This window comes from Egretta garzetta, unplaced genomic scaffold (assembly GCF_000687185.1).
Source record: "Egretta garzetta isolate BGI_Z169 unplaced genomic scaffold, ASM68718v1 scaffold69, whole genome shotgun sequence".
Lineage (NCBI taxonomy): Eukaryota > Metazoa > Chordata > Aves > Pelecaniformes > Ardeidae > Egretta > Egretta garzetta.
Window position 1 is genome coordinate 2,929,948 of NW_009260790.1, and position 22,289 is coordinate 2,952,236.

General features: G+C 45.4%; 1 protein-coding gene across 1 annotated transcript in view; it reads right to left on the reverse strand.

Annotated features, from left to right (window-relative positions):
* PAX7 (paired box 7) overlaps positions 1 to 22,289 on the reverse strand; it is a 102,262-nt gene that overhangs the window by 28,738 nt on the left and 51,235 nt on the right. The window contains exons 5-6 of the mRNA XM_035901890.1: positions 9,582 to 9,696; positions 8,786 to 8,985 (exon numbers count right to left, since the gene is read on the reverse strand). Coding sequence (XP_035757783.1) covers positions 8,786 to 8,985; positions 9,582 to 9,696 — 315 coding nt within the window. The remainder of the gene's footprint in view (positions 1 to 8,785; positions 8,986 to 9,581; positions 9,697 to 22,289) is intronic.

Here is a 22,289-nt window from a genome sequence, read left to right on the forward strand (position 1 = left end):
TTTTCCTGTATCTGCTTGGCGAGCAGCTCCCCACCCTTTCCCCTATGTGGCTCACTATTCCCTTTCAGGTACTTATTCCCTGAAATAAGATCCCCCTCATCTCCAAACTGGATAGGCTTAAAGGCTGACTCCAGCTTACTGCAGCAAGCTAAGACCCTCTGCACCTTTGATCAATTCACTGCTCACACACCCCAGACCCTGCAAGGATTTCTGATCTTCAGCCCCCACTGTAAACCGATCTCATGCATGCCTGTCTGATGGAAGCAAGAAGCAGCATCTTGCAGCAGGAGGCCTTGCTGCACCCAAGCCACCTTCCCTCATGTCCACCACTGTGTGAGGTGGAACCCCTCGCATGGCATGCACTCCACAGCCCGACAGCCACCCATTATTTATCTGTTGTACACACAGCTCTCTCTCCTCTCCTTTGCACTTCCCACGCTCCCCATACACTACAGAAGCCCCTGCACAGCCCTGTAACCCCAAACTGCTAAAGCACGGATTGCACAGCCATATACTGCTCCCCCCTCTGCACGCAGTGCATCAAGAGAGCCGGCAAGATGAACGCACTGCAAGCTGACGCAATACCCAAACTCCCTTCCATCTCACACAAAAGACTGGCGCAGCATCCTTTTAGGGAACGTCTCCCCCATAAGCTTCTCCTGATGCTCCTAGCATCTCTCCTGAGCAGCCCTCCAGGATGCTCCAGAGAAGGATACAGCCCCCAAAGTCCTCCCCTGTCCTCTCAGCCCTGAAAGTCCTGCTTGCAACCTTTGCCCCGAGATGCTGCAACTCATCTGGCAGCGATGCCAGCAGCTGGCTGGCTTTGGGATGGGAGCGAATGCAAGCTTCCTGCATCATTAGCGCACATAGATGGTGAAGCAAGCAGAAAATAAACTATACTGAATAATGACTCCTTTCAAAATACATCCATCAGCTCTGGGAAAGCTGGAGGTTTCGGCATATCCCCCTAACATGGCCCTATGTGAGCAAAGCACAATCCTGCATCCATCTCCAGTAGGCAGTGTTTCCTGAGCTGGGGCAGGCTTGAGGCTCGCAAGGAGAGCGATGGACCCACATATACCTGCAATATGCTGTCCCACCTCCTCTCCCAGCACAGTATATCTGCTGTTCTGTCACACCCACTGAAGTTAATACACTGTCCACAACCCCTCTTTGTGGAAATAAAGGTTGGTGTTAATGCCTGGTCTGCTGCAAAGTATGTTGCTGTAGATTTTTCCTATCATAGATGGCTTTTCACAGCCAGGGCACAGCTGGAGCACAGCTGTTACACCATTGCTAGATTTTTAACAGGCACGCACAACGCACGGGCACGCACACTGGTTTGCACACACAGAATGTGCACTCAGGACATTGATGCCCTTGTGCATACAGGCGTGCAAGAGCACGCGTGCATGCCCCTGCCTCTGAATCCTAATTATTCCTTTTATTGCATTCGTCCCTTTTAAGCTTCCCCTCTATCTTGTGTCCCTCATTCCAGGGCTGCCTTTCCCCGCTGCGGTCCCTTGATTCCTCTCGCAGCTCAGCACCAGCTCCCCAGTCCCTGGGTTATTGTAGCTCTTCAAGCCACGCGGCGAAACACTCGCCTCTGAATGCCAGAGGTCACTCAGAAATGCCCGTCACCAGGCTGGATGCTGTATTAATTGCTAATCTCTCATTTTCTCTATCTGCCCTGCCTGCCTTGTCTCGAGTTCCCTTATTAATCATAAAGCAGGGCAAATGCTGCATTTGGATTCTCCAAGTCTGTGTCTCCCGGCCAAGTCCCTCTTACCCTCCCTGGTGTGAAAAAGAGACAGGACCCAGAGGAGAGGTCTTTCAGCAGAGCTGAAAGCACCACCAGTCCTGTCCGGATTAAAAAAAAAGGAGGGATTGCAGCCCCTGCGATGCCTGTTCCACCCACCCGGCTTCGGCTTTGCTCCCGCCACCCCATAAGCAGGTAGCGGGGTCTGGGTGGGAAGGGATATTGAAAGATTTTTGGGTACAGATTTCCATATTTTAGCCCTGGGTGTCTTAAATATGTGCTCCCTGCTCTGTGGTCTGGGGCCTTATCAGACACTTTCACACCTCCCTGCATTTCTTCTTCCTGCTGTCATTGGTCTTCTCATTCTCCTCAGGTTTTTTTTCCTGTATTTCTTCTCCTATTTACTCTTTATTCCCCTTTCTCCCCAATTTGGCTACTTCTGATACCTGAGGTGACAAATAGTGCAGTGCCACAGGAGCTGGTCCTGGACCCACCAAAGGTATCAGAAGCTGCTATCGAATTCAAGGCTCAGGAACCAACTGTTTGCTCTGAAATCCTTCAGTGTTTCCAGTATTTTAAGATCTCAGCAATACACACAGAGGACAATGTCTGGAGTAGAAATCACATAGGAATAAACATGACCAGTGCCACCCAGAACATTAGAGTTAGGGTTAAGGTAATAAGATGCTGCCTTATTTGTTTCTAATCAGTTTTCAATGGGACTGAGCATCCAAATCAATTGAGGAAAACTGATGAAACCTTAAGACTGATAGAAAGCATTTTGGCCCCTCAGATATGAATTTCCCCATTCCCACCCTAACCTCTTTCGCTCACAGAAACAGAGCCATTAGGAATCAGGCAAATAAATACATATCTCTTTTCACACGAGAAAAAATGTTCCATTCTCCCCTTTTCCCGTTGCTGGGAGCAGAGGCGTCTAATTGACAAGAGCAGATGGGCTTTGTTTGGTTAAATAAAAAAAAAAAAAGAAAGAAACCTTAGTGGAAAAACTACCAGCTTTCCTGGGACACATAGGTTAAAAGTTGAGAGAGATGGAGCTGCATTTGACACCGAGCGAGGGAAAACGCCAACGCAGTCTCAGCAGAGCCAGTTTCTCCCAGACAGAAACCTGGAGCTCCCATGCCCCTTTCCCATCCCCCTGGCAAAAAAAGGACACGGGTTTTGGCACGTGTTCACCTCCTTTTCCAAAAATGCTGCATGCAATCTGCCACAAGGTCGTGGGGAGGCTGAAGACTGCTCACGAAGGAAGAAACTGGGTGCAAGGAAAAATTGTGATTCAGAAAAGGGACAGCAGCCGCTTTCTGAAGGGCAGACACTTTGTTTGAGGGAATCACCGTCCTCTAGAGAGATGGGGCAGCAGAGGGAAGGCAGAGGAGGCAGTGTGGAGGGAACAGAGCAGAGACCACATGGAAAAAAACTGGAGTGGAAAAGGAGGGTAGGAGAAAGGGGAAGGAGAGATGGAAGAGGGAGGTAGAGGAACCCAGGAGGCAAGGTTAAAGAAAAACCCTCCTGTGGGGTGGCAGCCAAGAGCGTCAGAGGTTAAAGAATATTAGAAGAACATGTTCCTACACTAAGATAAGCCAGAGAAATGAATCCTTATCCGTCCAAAACCAACCCTTTAAAATTCAAGTGAGAGAAGGGTCTCCTTTCAGGGAAACGGGGAATCCTTAATGCTTCCTCCCTCAGCAACTGTAATGCCAGGATGTTCCCAATCTGCTTTGAGGGATGGAAAGATTAAGAATAATAAAAAAATTGCAATAAAATATGTGTGAACGAGGGGGTAATTGTGGACAAATGCAGCATTCAAATTCATTTTTCAGCTCTTTTACACACCATTTCAATCTTATTTTCTGCTTGTTAATGAGATCTTGTTGGTTGGGGTGGGCACGGCTGCCCAGTATCGCTTGGGTAATTGCACATAATTTTCTCTCTACTAGTGATTTGCATCAGATTTTTTTTTTCTAATTCTTTGCTTTTTAAACTCCCTCCTCCCAAAAAAAAAAGAAAGAAAAAAAAAGAAAAAAAAAGGAACCAGACAGAAGGGATCCGTGTCACTGAAGGAAGGAGCGCTGTCTCGCTGGAGCCAGACGCTGTGATGCCTGCTCCCCTCTCGCCAGCTAACATCATATCCTTCCCAACTGCCAGGTTTCCCCCCCAAAAAAAGGGCTCAGCTGGCTCTTCTCACGCTTCTGCCAGGATCAGTGTGCTCCTGACAGGGATTCAGATGATCTCTAATCCCACCCCAGTGAGGCTGAGGAAAACGTTACCCTGGACGGTAGAAGAGAATGGAGCACTGGGACAATGTCAGGAAAAAAACCCAAACCTGTGCTATGGTTGTGCAGACTAAGAAAGTCCCTGAGTTTAGAGTGAAAATTTCTGGGCAGAGCCTGACCTGTAGCCTCAGGTGGCTCCCCAGGAACACTGTCAAGAAATGGTCATAAACCAGAAATTGTAAAATCTGACTCCAACCTTCAGATACTGCCATTACACTGGGAATGAATTTGCTCATGGAGCAAAAAAGCCACCGAAAGCCCTGAGAAAATTAAAGCAATAAATATGAGATGGGGAACAAGTTTCTCTTGGCTCTTCGTATTTCTGGAATTGTCTTAATCTCTGGATGATCCTGTGGGTTTGTTAAAAGATTCAAAGATCTCAGAAATAACATGTTATGGAAGTATAGGAAACGCCTGACTCTTAACTATACCTAATATGTTCTCCAGCTAGACAGGGGCTTTTGAACAACCCCTTGCAAGACCCCAACATGCTACAATCAATGCATTTAACATATGGGCCTGGATCTAAAAGGGCAGGAGAAATTTTAGGAGTCGACGCAGTGGACAAAGTCCTCCTAAAAACCCTCAAAGACATTTTAAACGGCAGAAGAGACATGCTAGAGATGAAAGCAACCCAGAATACAATATGACCCTACTTTGTTGTTTGAATAGCACCCAGGGAATCTCCCATCATCACAAATGGCAGAGGCACAGTCAAATGTGGCCCTCGCTTTTCATGTTGACTTGTAATGTACTGCTTAATTCACTTAATTTCCCCCCACCTCAGCCTGCACTGCAGCATACCCATTTCTTGAAGGACTGTCAGATGCTGATCAAGATGTAACTGGACTTAATACTGAGTTTACCATTGCATTGAGTTATTTGTCACAAGCCTTACCCCAGCTACAGTGGGGGGCAATACTCAGCTAGCACAGGTCTGAACTTCAAAACAGATGGATGCAAAGTTTGTTCTTGCTGCCAGCGTGAAGCACGACCTGGCTAAGGATGTCTTGGTGCCTGGCCTTGTTCTAGTTGAGGTTGATAGGTATTCTCAAATAAATGGGAAAGGATTCCTCTGTGGGATGAAAACGAGTTGGAAATATTTACAACGTATGAAATCCCACCCACCCACGCACACACTTGGTTTACAACACACTCTTGTGAGAAACGATGAGACAGAAGCTCCCCGACCAGAAATCACACTCTGTATGACTGCTAACTGGTTACTCACTCTTTGTATTTAACCTTGCTTCGGGTCTTTCTGTCTTTGCTAAGTTTTGGCCCAGGCATTAATGCCAGCCTGGAGGGAGTTACGAGCCACTGAGTCAGCCCAGCTGAACCTGTGACAGCTGCCACTAACCCACACGACCTTTGGGGAGCGATGGGGATCTCGCTGCTGCATGTAGGAACTCCCTGGGACTGAGCTACTTTCCAGTAATCCGTGACTGCTGCAGTCACCGAGTGCATCCTGACAGATGCAAGGTGACTCATCTGGCTGCAGCTGGCCAGCCTGTAAGGTTCGCTTTCTCAAACAGACAGCACTCAGAGCAAGATCTCTCTCCTACAAAGCCTGTCCCAGCACAAAACCATCACAAATCACTGCTCGGGTTACCCTGAGGTCTCTCCCTAAGGTCTAGGAAGGAGTATGACATGAGTGGTCACACTAGGTAGTGGTTTAATCATGTGGGACTATCCTTTGCGCAACCAACTCTGTGTTCTTGTATAAGTGTCACAAGAAACATCATCATGGGATGAAGTAGCTGAAGACAAAAATTCCCAGCTGACCTCTCACTCCTCGGTAGTCTCAGGTCTGGAGTAGAGGCAGAATGGCCTCTAAGCTGGGGAAACTGCATGGGAAATGCTTTGGAGATCCAGCAGCAGAGCTGGACAGGCACAAGGGTTTCTGTGCCACAGAGTGGAAAACAAGCAAGAAATGTGGCCATTTCCCATGTGAAGTCTGGGTAAAACTTTCAGCAGTGTCTGCTCTTTCTGTCAGGAGGGGGAGGACTAAAGTGCGTGTGTGCGTGGGGGGACTGAGCCCGCAGAGGCCAAACGTAATCCCCTTTTCTCTGTTGTGAGAATGGAAATGCCATGCTTCTCCTCTAGAATTTCAGCTGCCAGCACCGAGCCTGTCTGGTGGATTCTGGCCGGGACACCCAATCCCGGGGTAACTGGATAGCGTGCCGAGCAGCAGCAAATGCTGGGAGCTCTTGGCCAGGCTGGCCCCCACCTCCTTGTCTAAACTGCAAAGAAATCTCCCTCCTGCTGCTGCTAAGGGATGAAACCAGAGAACTGTCTGTTTACAGCTCAGACAAATTGCCATCATTTTAAGTTCCCTTTTTTTTTTTTCTATCGCCTGAACTCCCTCCTTCCCTGTAGTTGATATTTACCCCTGCAGAGAGCAACCAGATACCACAGATAGCTGGCCAGGAGGATGAGAGGGTTGAGGTGCAATGGGGTTTACCTGTAATGCCATGGAATAGCTGAATTATGTGCAGATAAGTTACACAAAGCATCCCGTATTGAGACCTCACAACATTTTTACCCAGCCCACTACATAAAAGAGGACACTTCCACGAGTTCTCATTCATGCCGTTAGGAGTATTTCTCACATCCTTCCACTAGGAACAGCAGAGGGCTTAGAAAGGCAGGAAGGTAGCAAGATAAGTAAATATAAAGCAGTCATAAAATAACCTGGGTTAGCCTTTCTATGCACAAAAGAAATAGAAGAATTTATATCCTGGTATCTTGGCCCTCACATGATTAAAAGCATTAGGAAAATGGGAATCTCCTCTTCTTGGGGTTGCAAAGCTCTCTTTTCTTCAGGACTGCCAGATAATGTATCCTCTCTTTCCCATACAAAGGGCTTATTGGCTCAGGACTCTATCTTCCCCTAGCCTGAGCCTGGGGGCAGGGTAATTTGGGATAGGGATAAGCTTAGAAAAAGCATTGGTCTGGTCATTTCAATGAGCCTCTGATTTAGTGAGTGGGACTAGTAAGTAGATGAGGAAGCTACAGAAATGGAAATTGCATGATGGACTTGCATATGCCTACCGCTTGTGCAGCTTATCACTTGGATCTCATCCTTAACTTACTCTATGGTGCTAAATTGCACTCGTGATAATCTGAATTAATCACCTGTCCTGGACCGTCTAACCTGCAGTCTGCCTTTGAATTCCATACTATGTGTTCATCTCCCAAGCCCAGTGCTATTAGAAATCTCTTGTCAGAAAGATGTCTCCTCATTTCCTCCACAAATTACACTGTTTGAGGCAATATTCAGCCTCATCCCAGTCACACTCTTACATTTTCTATCGTATGACCATTCAAAGCTAGAATTGGGATTTGTATACAATTTCAGAGAAGCTGCAAAATTTCCCTCTTTCCATTGACACTCAATGTTTGTTTTCACACTCAAAGATCACAGGCTATTGGACCTTAAAATCTATATACTTCTCTGATGTCCCCGTTTATTGGACTCTTCTCTGAACAGTTGTAGCCTTTTAATTTCAGATGCCTACCTAATTTCTCCCCATAGCTTCAAATTATTTCGCATTTCCTGTCTTAAATAATGTTACTGGCCACTCCGAAACAACTGCTGTAGTGCACTTCATATGCCCCCATATTTCACAAGTAACTGAGAGCAAAAGTAAAATGCATTTGGTACCCCTCCAGGACGGCAGGCACCACATGAATACAAGTCCTTGCTGTTAATTTTCAGCATACAATATACGCCTTGTTCCACTTAAAAGCAAATATGCATTTGGAAAACAGATGACATCAAGTAAACCAAAGAGAAGGTTAAAGGCTCTGTCTAATGAGGTGACAGAAAATTAGAATTCTTATCCCAGGACAGCAATAGAGAGTGGGCTGTACTCTCAGGTGGCATACATCCTGGCATCTCCACTGACTTCAGTGGAGGTCTTCAGCTGAGAATGCAAACCTGCTCCTGTAATACACACAGCACAAGCTCTGCTCTCTCTAGACCCGCTGGTGATGGAAGCTATAACCTCTCTACACTGCTAAGGCTTGCTTCTCTGCCAAGTGCGGCACTGACAAGCCACGCACACAACTGGCAGCAATGTGATCAAACCCGGGACAAGGCCCTTTTGGAAGGCAGCTGGGCTGAGGCTTGGAGCACAGATCCCAGAGTTGGGTCACAGGTGCTCTATTCTGAGCTCAGGCAGGGATTTTAAAATCAAGGCTGTATTATATGGGGAGGTTGTGGCACTTTCATAAGTAAGGGCTTTCCATGTTTCAACCAGACTCAGACAAGCTGGCTTCAGCTAATCTCTAAATCAGTTGCCCACAAATCATGGACTACTTCTGAAGTGAGCCTGCAAAAAGTAACTAAAAAAGTCAAAAGTGCTGTCACTAGGCTAAAATCCACAATCAAAGGGCCCACACCTGCACTGGAATTTTTTTTGGAGGGCTAAGAAGATACCACCGATGCTCTGCGTCCCGGTGTTTGCGATTACAGTGTGCTAACCTGAATATGGGAACTAACAGGATACAAATGCTCTGGCAGTACAGTGCTGAGCTCAGGATAGAGATACTGCCGATAAACAAATTAACAAATTGCTTTAACTAGGCTGCCTCCAAGAATTTGTGACAATAACTCCCTTGTTAACCATAATACACTGTGATAGCCTGAAGCTCGCCCTGCTCTCAGAGGATCTGGACCAGCCAAATACCGTCAGCCAAAGAAAGAGAATGGAAGCGGGTTGCATACCTGTGGAGAGAGGCCATTGCTAACAGGATTCATGTGGTTGGCAGGAGCTGCAGCATTCATGAAACTGTCCGAGTAGCTGGAGAAGCTGTGTCGGGCCCCGTAGGCAGAGCCAGTGTCAGCAGCGGCGGCTGCTGCAAGCCCTCCCTGGTGCATGGTGGACGGTGGCAGGGGCTGGGGTCTATGCACAGTGCTTCCCCCATCTGTGGAGAGAGGGTTTGGAGGTAAACAGCTAAAAATGCAAAGCAGGGATTGATGCTCTGGCTATCCTGATCTCAGCTTCTGGATCCCATCATCTCTGTGCTCCATGTGAGTACAAGCATATCATGTAACAGCACAAAACATGCAAACCTGGGATGAAATATCTGAATTTTCTCTTCACTTTCCCCCAGATCAAAGCCATAAATTCGTTTGCAAAGGCCAAGGCCAAAGCCAACTGGAATTAGCAATACTGCTTCCACTGAGCCCCAGTATGGAGTTTTATCCAGAGTCTCACTTTGGACTGATGATACTCACTTGGGGCTGATGTGCTCTCCATTTCAAAGCTAAGCAGAAGAACTACAGTCCTGAGACACACTGACACAGCAGAAAGGACCACGAGACAGAGGAGAAAACTGTGGAGTTTCCATTGACTTGAGGAAAAACCTGGTCTTTCCAACTAAAGGAAAACCACCTCTGTATTACAGAGCCTTATTATGTATTAAGAGCCTTAGTGAGATGTCACGAATCAGAAAGGGAAGGGACGATCGGATGATGTAGGGCAAGAGAAGAGGAGGAGGGCAGGCAAATGGGTGCTCACCTTGGGAAATGGTGGTTGTTGGGTAGGTGGAGTCCGGCAGCAGGTGATTGAAAGCTGCAAGCTGGTTTGCTCCAGCCTGTTTGCGCCATCTCGCTCTTCGGTTGCTGAACCACACCTGATGGGGAGAGGAAAGACCATGCATGACTTACTCTGAGCTGATGTCTCATCTCAGCTGGGTCACTGATGGAAACACATCCTGAGTTCCAGCACTGGCCAAAAATAGGTTCAAGGCACTGCCTGACACAGACTTCGTGAGTATTTGTCTCTGTTCCCCAGTTTCCTTTCTCCCAAATGACAGTACTACTACCGCCCTGTCTCCTAGGTGAAGATACATGCATTTAAAATTGTGAAAGATACTACTAAGAGCATGGGAGGGTGCTATCAGCAGTGGGGTGAGATGAAGAGGAATAATTTAGCTTGTGTATTCCGAGAGAGTTCATACCAAATAGATGCATTGCTACCACCTGGCCATTCTGCCTTGTTATCTGACAACTATGTGAATTATGCTGAAGGATTAAGTACCATAATAGCAACACGGCTGCACTGTTAGGAGGGATAAATAGACAGATTAGCATCATGGTTTCTATGTTAGACAAGCTAAATAGATAGAACCAGACCGGAGGGAATACAGGGTTTTCTTAGCTTCTCTGTACTGCAGCAAATCACTGTTGTCTGTATGCTAAGACATGCTCTCCTTGCAAGAGGCACTGCAGTGTGCACTAGAATTGTACTGCAGCCAATTTAAATCTCTGTGCATTAAAATAAGCCCAGCATTAATGCACGTGCAAAGCTGGGCTCGTGTTTCCTACAGTGCTAGTTTACCTGTAAGACTCAAGGGGAGATTTTTCTAAATGCATTTGCCTGCCCTGATGTGTTTTATCATGGGCAATCTCCCTTCTGCATAGTGGAAAGGGCTTCTCAAGCTGTCTCTTGGGCTTGGTTTACTTCATTTAATCAGAGAGGCTCTCAGGCCCGATCCCTGTTTGGGGTTCAGAAGTATGCGGATAAGCTTTCAAGCCAGATGAGAATGCAGCTGCTGGACTTTGTGAGGCCTAAAGGGCTAGAAAACACGATTAAATTTCACAGCAACAACAAAAAATGGAGCAAAAATCAAGAGTGTAAAGCATTCCAGGGGAAAAAATCCTCCATCAGGCTTCCAAGCTGCTCAACGTCAGATCAGAAGCTGGGGTTACAAGGGTTTGAGGCACTGCAGTCCAAACTGTCCCCAAATCTTGGGAACCAAAACAAAACTCTGCTCCAAATTACAGCAGAACCTTAGTCCAATGTGCTTTGCACTTCAGGCATGATCCAAATCTCAAAGTGGGCGTCTTTTTCTGGCCTTTAAATTGAGTCCCCCTGTAAATGGTCACTTGTTAGTTTGCCTTTTTCTTATTGGCACCTGTGTGTATGTATAGTCCACTCGGCACAAGACGACAATGTGTTTTCACCAAGAGCTGCTTATTTAATGGAGTGTTGGCTCTCAGTCCGCATGCACTGCAGTGGTGCTTGCTGCTAAAACAAGCATACGCTGAGCTTCACACACAAATTTCTGTGAGGTTCTCTGGATCACAGTCTATTATTGCTCTTTCTACGCGTTGCTCATCTACTACTGCACTGTGGAAACAGTTTGGTTAAAACCTGCTAATGATAGTTTTGTGTGACCTGTTGATGATGGTTGGGAACTTCACGTTGTTATTTACACCCGTGTACAGTGAAAACAAAAAAAGCCCAGTTTTCTTATAAGAGCTGGTCTAAATTGAACCCCCTGAAATGTATACAGTGTTGATGTCAGGTCCTTGGCACCAAACACGTCTTTTTACAGACCTGTTCCTACTGCACTGCACTTACTGGCTGAAGCAGCATAACCTCTTAGCACCTTCCCAAAGCGTGACAGAAATAGGTCAGCTCACATCCGATCTGCATTGATCAACAAAGTCCATGCAGGTCAGAATCGCTGTGTCCATTTCTGGCACCAAAGTTGCTAGCAAAATCTAGGACAGAGTTAAGGAGAGAGAAATGAATGAACATTAAGGTCTGTAGCACTTTACAACTCTTTTCTACAGACCAATTCATGGCACAGTTTCTAGGAGCAGTGAGCAACACAAATGAATAAATAACCTTTTGTTTGCCCTGGACGTGCAGAGGACAGTCCTGTCCTTTTCTCATGCATGCATGTATGTGCAATTCATGCTTTGAATTAGGGATAGGGGACTTGGCTCCTCCTCTCTTATAATTTGCTTCCACTTTCACAGTTAAGGACATAAAAACTGTCTGAATATTTCTGTCAGCTGAACATAAGGAGATAAATGAACCTTCTCTCTTCAGAGAAAAAGGCCTAGTCCCAGGCTAGAAGAGCTTCCTTCAACTCCAAAAAAAAAAAAAAAATATATATATATATATATCAGTGCTGAGGATAGCATATAAAATTCAAATACCTGAAGGGAAAACATAACCAAAGCAGCGATGAATCCAGGAATCGAGAGGAAAAGCGAAATTGAACTCCAAGAATGTAAAAGCCACCTCAGTGATTTCTGACACCCTCCCAACATCACAAAGGGTGGGAAAGTTCCTTTTTTATAACCAAGAGCCAGATGCTGGCAAATCCACTCAGGATTAGAAGTTCAGAAGAAACATGTGGAGTGGGATGGTTTAGCACGGGACACGTTTCTCCAACAACATCCCCACAAGTACTCAGCTCCCCTATAGTGGTTTCTCAGTTGGCTTGGCTAACATATGATCAAAACATGACTTTGAAAAGATTTGCCTTCTCTTACATTACACCACGCGAGGTTACTGTTGTCTGCGCACCAACAAGCACGTTTGCACCCGTTGTTCAGAATTAAAATTCACATGTGTGTGTACGACTCCTCCCATCTTGCTTCTCCATATCCAGTTAAGGGTGTGTAGTGCCTTTATATTTTAAGGGAGATAGAAGGATACTCCGGATCCTCTTATAGCCAGGTAGAGACGACCAAAAAGACCTGTGCATGGGCGATTCTTGGGGTGTCTTGCATACTTTGGTCTACAACACACATGGGTTTATGAAGAAAGGAAAGCTCACTTTCAAGACAGTGGACTATCACCACAGGAAGTCAGTTCTTAATTATGCTACGGGCTCCTTCTGCGACTTCGGGGAAGCTACTGCTTTTCTGATTTGAACTCAGTGGAAACGTTGCTGCATTCAACAAATTTTGGTCCTTACACAACCCGTGCATCAGATCACCACATCTAAACTGAAGATAAAATCCACATTTTCTTACACTGTAGTTTATTTCAACAATCAGCCATCTGAGATAGAGGCTCTCTTTAACTGCCAGTAGGCACCACACCCAGCGCAGCAAGATCCCTGTCTTGGCTGGAGCATCATAGCAAAACAAAGAATAAGCAATAATAATAGTAAATACACATGCACCAAATGAGATTCACAACTACATGCTTAAATGTAGTGCTTCCTAGCAGAGCCTGGCTGGAGAATCCAGCCACAAATACACTGAAACCTTCCACAAAGAGATTGATAGGATTTATCTTCCCGTGCAGAGGAAGGGACATTTCATGGCCCAAACAGGTTGATTCTGCTCCTTATTTATAACCCACAGAAAAAAAGAAGATACATTGCAGCTAATGACGTTAGCAATTCTTTCCCTTCCCCCGCCTTAAAGGTGGCTCAGGCCTTTATGCTTATAAATCATTTTATTGGTAGTTAAAATATAGAGGCTAGAGCATCTAACTGTAATGCGAGGCACACTTCAAAGGGAACCTGCTTTCATTTCACAACAGTTAAGGTTTTATCAGCCACTAAAGATTCCCCCTGCCAGAGGATCCTGTTACACCATGTTAAGCCTGGGGTGAAGGCTACGGCTGCTAAAACCAGACTGGTAGGAAGAAGATGAGGACGAGGAAGAAGTTTTGAAGCTGCTGGTCTGTTTGTGGAGACGTTGTTCTAGAGGCTGCTGGGGCTGGATCGTATGACTGAAGTTTTACGCTGGGACAAACGTAGCCAGCACTTAGGAAAAGGGCTCTTGTATAGAATCCAAGAGCAGAAAAAACAGCATGTCAGAAACCTGCTTTTTCTTAAAAAGACAAGTTCTTCGCGATCATTTGTCTGCGCATAGCAAAGAGATCCTGCACTGTGTAAATGTGCTGCTTTCCAAGGGTATGGAAGTATAGTATAGGCCACTGAAGACAACAGTTTGTACCTGCTAAAGACATTTGGGGCTTTTGTCCCTGTGAATTGTCTTCCAAAGAATGTATTAAGTAGACAGAAGATGTGTTATAGAATTGGCTCCGCTCTACTGAGGGGAAGCAGATACAGGAACAGCCTCATGGAAAATAACTTAAAAGAAGATATCCAAGCAGGTTCTTCATGTTCTAGTCATGCCCAGGGTCCAGGTAAGACCAGAGCCCCTCACTGTGGCTCACGCACCTTGCTCAGTAAGCAACTATGCTGCTGCAAGGATCCTGAATATCGCTCAATCCATTACCTTCACCATCCCCTTCGCAGATGGGAGAGGGAGGGAGGCACAGCGAGACTAAGAAACCTCTCCAATTCATCACTGTCTGCCTTGCAGAACCAGCTGATTTCAGAAGAGCCCATCCTCCCAGCCAGATTGGGTTTGGGGCAAAGGTTAGCACTGGTTCTTATTTAACCTGAATGCCTACACCCAACCCTGCCAACGGCCGGCCTGAGATGTCCCAGCCACTTGTTCTCAACCAGCAGAGCAGTGGAGAAGGGCTTCAGAGACAGCTGCCTGCCAGGATGGGGCTGGACTGAATTATCCCCGCAGCCGCTGAGATATGGGTCAGCTCTCACAATTTGTCAGACAAGGAGAGGAAAGGAAGGTCAAAAAGAGCCTCCTGTGGGAAAGAAAGCCTGTTGTGTTCCTGCTCAGCCTAATCAGGACTTGATGTTGGAGAAAGATAGATGGGATAAACGAGCTCATAAATGGAAACAGGGATGGAAAAGCAAAGTCCTGCCTTTGCTCTCCAGCAGAATGGAAGAGATGCAACGTATTTGCTTTCACAGGCCCAAGAGGTTGCAGAAACCAGGTGGAAGAGAGTCACATGGCCATTTGTGGTCCAAGCACACCAAAGTCAGATGAGTTCCCTCCCCAGGCTTCATAGAGGCAACTCTGCCAGATCAGGTCCTCTCCAGGTTCTCCTTTGAACCAGAACAGATCTCTGCAATGCCTTGCCTTGTCCACACTAGTCAGAAATGTTGCAGATCCTGGGCTTCCCAGGAGAAGGCTTTTAGAGAGGAACTCTAGCAGCAACAGTGATGAGAGACCAGGGATAGTTCCTGCTCCATCTGAACGCCTTCTTTCAGATGGTGCTGCGAGTCAGCCCTCCCAGACTGGGACAGGTTGAGATGTTACAGCGAGACGGGATCCTGTAAGTCCGTACAACAGTTTAGTGATGGTTATGCTTCCTCTGCCAGGTGCTGAGGAGTGCAAAAAACAGACGTCAGAGGCATACAAGTGTCACTGAGGCTACTGAGACAATTCTGTACAGAACAAGAAAAGAGGCCCATGGGAGTGAACAGATTTTAGGCACATAGATCTTTATCTGCACATGTAAGGATACAGCTGTACCCAGCGACACTTCAGTTCAGTGCCTAAAACGCTGAGCCTCTGTCACTTGTGGGTGATATGGTTAAGATAAATATTAAACAAGGTTAGTGGGGCAGAACAAATGACTCTTCACAAATGAGATTATCCAATGAATTTAGCCTATATTTCTCCCGGCATATCCCTGTTCCTGAAGGTGCTAGCTGTTTATAACAATCTATTGAAAAATTTCAACAGTTTGTGGTATGTGGATTTTATTGCAAACCATTTTTTTTTTAAATAAACTGTTGTTAGCAAGAAATATTTGATTGCGACATTGACTACTTTACCCTTGCAATATTCTCTCTAATCTTTGAGAGGCTGTCTAAGAATTAATCATGTCACAAACACTTCCTCAACCCAAAGGCCATCTCTACCTTTAAATGGTCATCACAGTATGAACACTTCATAACTGCCGATGGACTTCATACTCCAGACAGGGAAGCAGGAGGCAGGAGAAATGGGACAGATCTGTCAACTTCCACACTGAGACATCCTAAACCCAGGTTTGAACTTATGGCTTCGCACCTCCAAATCCAACCCTGCCCAGTGACACAGCTTTACCCCTTACTGTAATAAAAGTTAATAATATTTACAAATAATTTTTTAAAAGTATCATTGAATGAAATAGCTGTAGGATACTGAATGATTGTTTGCAAATGTTGTGTTTTCCAGCTCTACATTGTACAAACTGTGCTTCTTGGTGATTATTTCAGTTGTCGGATTAAATTCTGTTAAAATGAAATAAAATTTGAAATAAAACCTCTGGCTTACTCATCTGTTTATCTCTTTATAAACCCTATGTCTGAAGACAAATGGGACTTGTGGAAGCTGAAAGACATTAGGATGAGTTCACCGCTCAGAAAGCAGCTGCAAGGTAGTGTATTTTATGAAGTGCTTTCTTTCCTCTTGAACACTTGCTTCTTAGATGGCCAAGTCATAATGGTGTTAAGAGTTGCATTTAAACATTTCAGAACAGGCTTTGATGTTCACACCTCAAGGAGGTGAGAGAGATGTTGGGGAGCAGATTTCCTGCTGCTATTATTTGGCTGGAGATAGGCTGGGCTTTAGCAGCAAACCAGCAGCACATCAATTCCCACTATTGAGATTTTATTTGCAAAAGAAAAAATTATGAGCTTTTAAAAATAGCTTAAGTGTTATGGGAAGTGGCTCAAAAATTAAAACACCCTGGCAAACTCTCCTCCTGATTCTTATACACATTTTCTATTGTTGACCAAACAGAATCTATGTAATTGGTGTCCCAGTAGACAGAAAGCCTCCTTAGCTGGGGAGATTGAGAAGAGACGAGAGCCATGCATGAAGCAGCGGCACACTTGTTCACTTTACCAGGCATACACTGGGTGGTGGCTCTGCTTGAATCAGAGAATTCAGCATAGGGCATACGAGCAAAGCGTATGAGAAATATTTTGGTCCACACCCTCATTGGACTGGAAATTTTGTGATAAAGGTTCTTCTCATAAAACCTCTGGGAGGCCCTATTTGTTTTTAATACAATGGGACAGACACTCTGCTGCTATAAATCAGTGCAACTTCACTGACTTCCATTTAGACCAGCTGAGTGCGCAGTGTTAGACACAACCGCTTCATCCATGGAACTGGGATCTCGTTCATTGCTTTGGCCTCTGGGCCCTCTTTCCTTTGTAAGAAAATCAAATCACTACCACATTGTTTAGGGGATCCCTTTTTCAGCTCGTGACCATGAGGCTGGCAGTTCCGTTCCTTGGTCCAAAGTGGACCAAGAAAAGCAGAACAGGACAAACAATCAAAGAAGTCAGTTCCAGGTTTTGCATCTTAACACAAAATTCCACAATTTTATCTAAAAATCATGTTTTACTGAACTGAATTGATTCCTCCATCTGCAAAAGCCAGCAAGTTCAAAGGAGCACTTTCTGTCATAAATTTCTCCATTTGTTTCATACGATTCCCTGCCCCACGCATACAAAACAAGCCAGCCTTGTCAAATTATGCTGCAAATCCTGAAGTTTATATTCATTCCTGTTGATTTCAACCAATGCTTTGCCAGAAGGACTACAGGATTAGGCTTATCATTTTCATCTTTGGTAAAGTATAATATACTTAATGAAATAGCGCTGACTCTTTCCAGCAAGATGCCCTCAGGCTTACATAGCTGGGACTATGTCCTCTGTCAGTGGGACATTTCTATTTCCAAGGGGGCTGGTTACTGTAATTCTACCACGAATACCAAAAGTGCTGATGCTTTTCTAAGCAAACCCTTAGATACAGACATAGGACATGCTTGCAATTTTAAGAGATCATCTCTGGCTTTTCCAAAGTTCAGGTGGAAAATTACTTGCTGTTGCAGTTTGGATACCTTTACGGTTTGGTTTTGTTTATTTTTTGTGTGACTAGTAGGTGGACCGAGGGCATATTTGGAGCATATTAGCTGGGGCAAGCATGCAATGGGTTGCTTTTTTCTTTAATCCAATTGCATTCCTGTTTCTAATTCAGGCTGAAGAGATGTGAAAGAACAGTAGCAATGCTGTGAGACATGGAGCACCAATTCACTAAGCAAACAGAAAGTAAGGTTACAAGACTACAGCCGACCCCTCTGTCTCATTAGCAACATCCTTCTGCAGCGAGATCTCCGTGAGTAATGAGGGGGAAGCATCTGGACCCTCCTCATCATCTCGGCTGCATTCAGCCCTCGCTGGCTTTACCTTGCAGAGCTGCTTCTTTGAAGCTGGCTGGAACAGCATGCTACCCTCGCCCCAAACTCTCCCGGGAGCTGGATGCCGCTTGGCATCGCACCGCTGCTCTCTCGACGTGCCTGGGCACACGCACCGGCAGCACCACCACGGTTCTCACAGATCGGCTGCCGTGGTGCCAGGGGCTGTTCTCGCTATGGGCCATCTATCTGGACGCTCCGGTGTGCGAGAGCACGGCTGGCCCTGTGTCGTGGAAAATGAGCATGCCAAGCCAGCCTCTGCCAACGAGAGCCCCAACTGCCGGCTCCTCTGCACAGCCTCTCAGTGCCCTGGCTGCTGCCAAAAACACAGGGCAGCTGTTGTGTCATAACCTCATCGCAGCCCTCTTCACAAGAAATGTAAACTAGTTGGACCCTCAGGAAGAAAGAAAACATTCCCAGCTGACCTTTAAGGGAGGGGGATTGCCTCAGAAGAGCCAGTTTGGACACATCTCAAAGAGTTTGGGAAGCAAAACACCAAACAAAGAGCGTTAGGCTCCAGCAGCTTTGCATGACTCCAGTTAATGCGCAGAGCTGGGGCAGACCTGCTTACTGCCATACCGTCCCTCCGTATAACACCTTCATCTTCAGCAAGCACCATCTCAAGGAACAGGACAGACCTTTGACCAGTGACAGCTGGTGAAAGAGCACTGGGGTCCCCACTAGCCCACAACAGAGATATTTTGAGAAGTTTCTGAGAAATCCATGTATATTCTAGAAACTAGACTGCAGAGTACTGCTGGTAAATGGCAGATTTCAGCTTCTTTGCAGAACAGAATTGCTTTGTGAAAAAATTTCAAGCAAAATTGAATGGCATTTCTTTTCTGGTGCTCCATTTGGCATCTCTGAGCCGCTGCAGCACGATCTAGAATATGGCTGTTTGTTTACTACAGTTTGAAACTGTGTCATAAAATACATATTATGTGAGTAGCCTAGAAATGCACAGAGATTTCAGAGGCAGAATTGCTCTGAGCCTTTTTATTAAATGAAACATCCATTTTCTCCCAGGCAGAAATCACAATGGTATCCATCATAAAAATGATCAATAAAGCATTGGGTTGCGACTCCTGCTGTCTAGTTTAATTTTGTTATTGAAATAACGGTTTCTCAGTGCATGGAATTTCCTGGGGATTAATAACAGACATCAGCATCACAACGCACCCACCCCTTCACGCTTCTTATTTATTTCCAGAAAGCACCCACTGCCCAAACCATAGGAACTAGGACTAACATACACGCTAGCGGTACGCGTGCTTGTACCCAGCTGCCTGTGGTATGAGCATCTGAATCATCCACAGGTGATGCTGAGAAGCAAAAGCTGCCATCTATTTTTTGGGAACAATTTTGGCAGATTTCTAGAAAAGCTTTTTGAGATAATAGAGTGGAGCCTGCCACATCTGACTCATCACAGCAGCAGGAAAAATGGAGACGGGCTGCTTGCGTGGGAACCTATCCACCAAAGTCTATTTGTGGAAAAACATATTCAGTGCACAAATTTCTAAGTGACTTGGGATTGCAGCACTGACCTGAGGACAATTTGGGCATAAGCACTGCTTTGTTTTACCTCATATTCCTTTCTGTTGGTATTGTTCAAGTAAAGCACAGAAATAAGCACTGGGGTTTGTTGGTAACTAGCCTTAAAAATGCAACACATTTGGGCAAACAGATCCACAAATGGGATGGTCTGGAGAAGGATTATGTTCAGTTCAACCCCCTAGACCCATGACTGATGTACCTAGTGTCTCTTTTGGCATTAGCATTGCTTTGAGAAGTCATTTCCACACCTAGACAAGAATTTCCTGACAAAACTATTTTCCTGTTGAAAAACACTGTACTGACAAAGCTAAACTGTTTGTGAGAAAAGGGTTGTTCTGAAAAAGATCCCTTCTCTAGAAATGCCAAGGAGGAAAGTTTCAAAATTATCACGGAATCCCATTTAAGGGTTTTTTCCATATCAAAACTTTGACATCATCAGTTAGATAATTGCAAAAACTGGTGTAAAAACCAAAAATACATTCAAGATCAAAATCAAAGCTTCCATTAAATTCGCCAAGTGAATTGCTTAGCTGTTAGGCTTAATTTTTAAATCCATGAACGCTTGGCATTCAACAGCTTGTTTTCTGGAAGGGTGGAAATGAGAGTTTGCAGATGAAGAATTTGTTCAGTACTGGGACATTAGTGTGGACACATGAGTCAAGACTCTGCCTTGCACAAAAACAAGCCAGTGGGAATTTCCACTGGTGGCCTCGCTGGGCATGGATTTGGCACTGTAATCCTGATCCTTCCGGAAATCCATGGCAGTCTTGTCCTTGGCTATGCTCAGTTTGGGATTAACCTTTTAATGGCTTGTTCCTTTGGGTGTGTTGAAGTCTGAACGCTGGAATCCTGCGTCTCAACCACACAGACACTGCAGTGACCTTACAAAAATATTGCTCACCCTCCTGTGATCTTCCTAGCAGATGAGAAACCGGAGCTTGGAACTGCTCCCCACCACCACCCCCTCTTGTTGTTCAGCTTGTGAATTTTATTAGCTGTCAACGTGTCAAACTTCCACTTAGCTGGACAGCTGCGTGACCAGCCAGACTCCAAGGCCTGCCAATAAAGTTTAACAGAGCTATCAGCTTTTCACATGGAAGAGATTATGGTACGTGAATACTCAGGTATCAGAGAGAACGAATGAGACTTAGGTAAGTTCACATTTCATGTGGTAAAGTAAAAACGTGAGGAGGAGAAAGAAGCAAAGAGATGGACAGGCCTGCTTGGTTTTGTTCAGTGCTGGTATGATGATTACCAAAACGGGATTCTAGTGCAGGGATGTTGTGTGTACGTGATACAGTAAGAAAGCAACATCTGAGCCACGATTCAGAGACTTGGGTGTGATCTGGGGATTGTCCAGCCATGGCTGTGCAGCAGACAGATGGCACTGAGATTCAGAAGATGGATGAAACAATGACCAGACATTGAGGAGCAGCAAAGGCTACTCTTGAGTGCCTTTTGTTACTATGGGTCACAAAATACTTTTCATATGTCTGCCTCCCATTTTACATGTTAACATGATAAGCTTTTGGGGACAAGATAGATGGGTAGATGGTGGCACAGCCCCAGAAACCCTGATCTCAGCTGGCTCTACTGTTATTACAGCCATCTTTAATCCAAAGCACGTCTCTTGGCCTTAAAAACTCTGTTGAGACAGGAGTAAAACTATACGATGGTAGAAGATTCCCTGCTGGATGGGTACATGTGTGGATGTGTGTGTGGCTTTTTTTTCTTTCCACAAGAACTTGATTGACTAATGTTTGTAGGTCCCGAGAGCCAGTAAAAGATCTGCTCTGATATCCAGAAAATTTTACAAGGGGCGGCAGGCTTAAAAGTGGTGGGAAGAAGCTGACTCTGCCAGGATGCTGGAATGAGAAAGCCATCAGGAATGTGCCTCGAAGAACAGCTGCTACTAGAGCCCTGGCAGGAACCTCCATGCAAGCTGCCTGGGAGCAAGTAGGGGGATTTGGAGATCACAGCTTGAGACGAGGGAAAGGTTCTATTTATTTATTTATTTAGCTTTCTCTTTCTGTTTTCACCTCCCTCCTTTCTCCCAAGCCCTCTCACAGTGAGGTCAGAGCGCCTTGGAAAAGAGAGAACCTGTCTCTAGGTTTTGCACTCCCAGGCACTTCAGGGCTTTTCCCTTCCTCCCCAGCATGTCCTCATCACGCCTCACGCAACGCAGGCTTCTTTCACACCATAAACTCTGTTCTCCCTTGAAACTCCTTATTTTCTTCCCATCCATTTGCCACAGAAACATCTCTTTTTATTTCCTCCTTAACATCTTATGTCCATCTACCACAAGTAAGACCAATTAGAAACAGAATATGCAAAACAAAAATGAGGGAATTTACACTTTCCAACTTTTGGTAGCTTAGCCGCCTAAATTAGCCACTTTCCCAGGCTCCATCTGGCTATGAACCTACATGGCTAGCAAATTAACACTATTACTATTGAACACCCTGGCACAGCGTTTTGGCTAAGATCAAAACTAGAATGAATTTAAAGTTTGCTAGATTTCCTTTTTGCAGTCTTCATAGCCCCATCTTGAGGGACGATGGATTCAGGAAAATATAGTACCTCTCAAGAGAAAGCTGGAGGGAGGCAAGAGGGCATCTGCTGCAGTGCTGCGACTGGCTTAGCACTTCTTTGGGACAGGCAACTAATGGGAAAAGTCCTTAACCAGTGGAAGTCCCAGGTGTGTGGGGAAATGTCCTTTCCCAGACAGCTGGGGGAAAACAGCAAAAACTTTTGGCGGTTTTGGCTTCTGAGACAGCACATCAAGCTCATTATCCTGAGAACCGCAGAACAAAAAAAAAAGCCTGTTTTGTTTTGGAGGAGCTG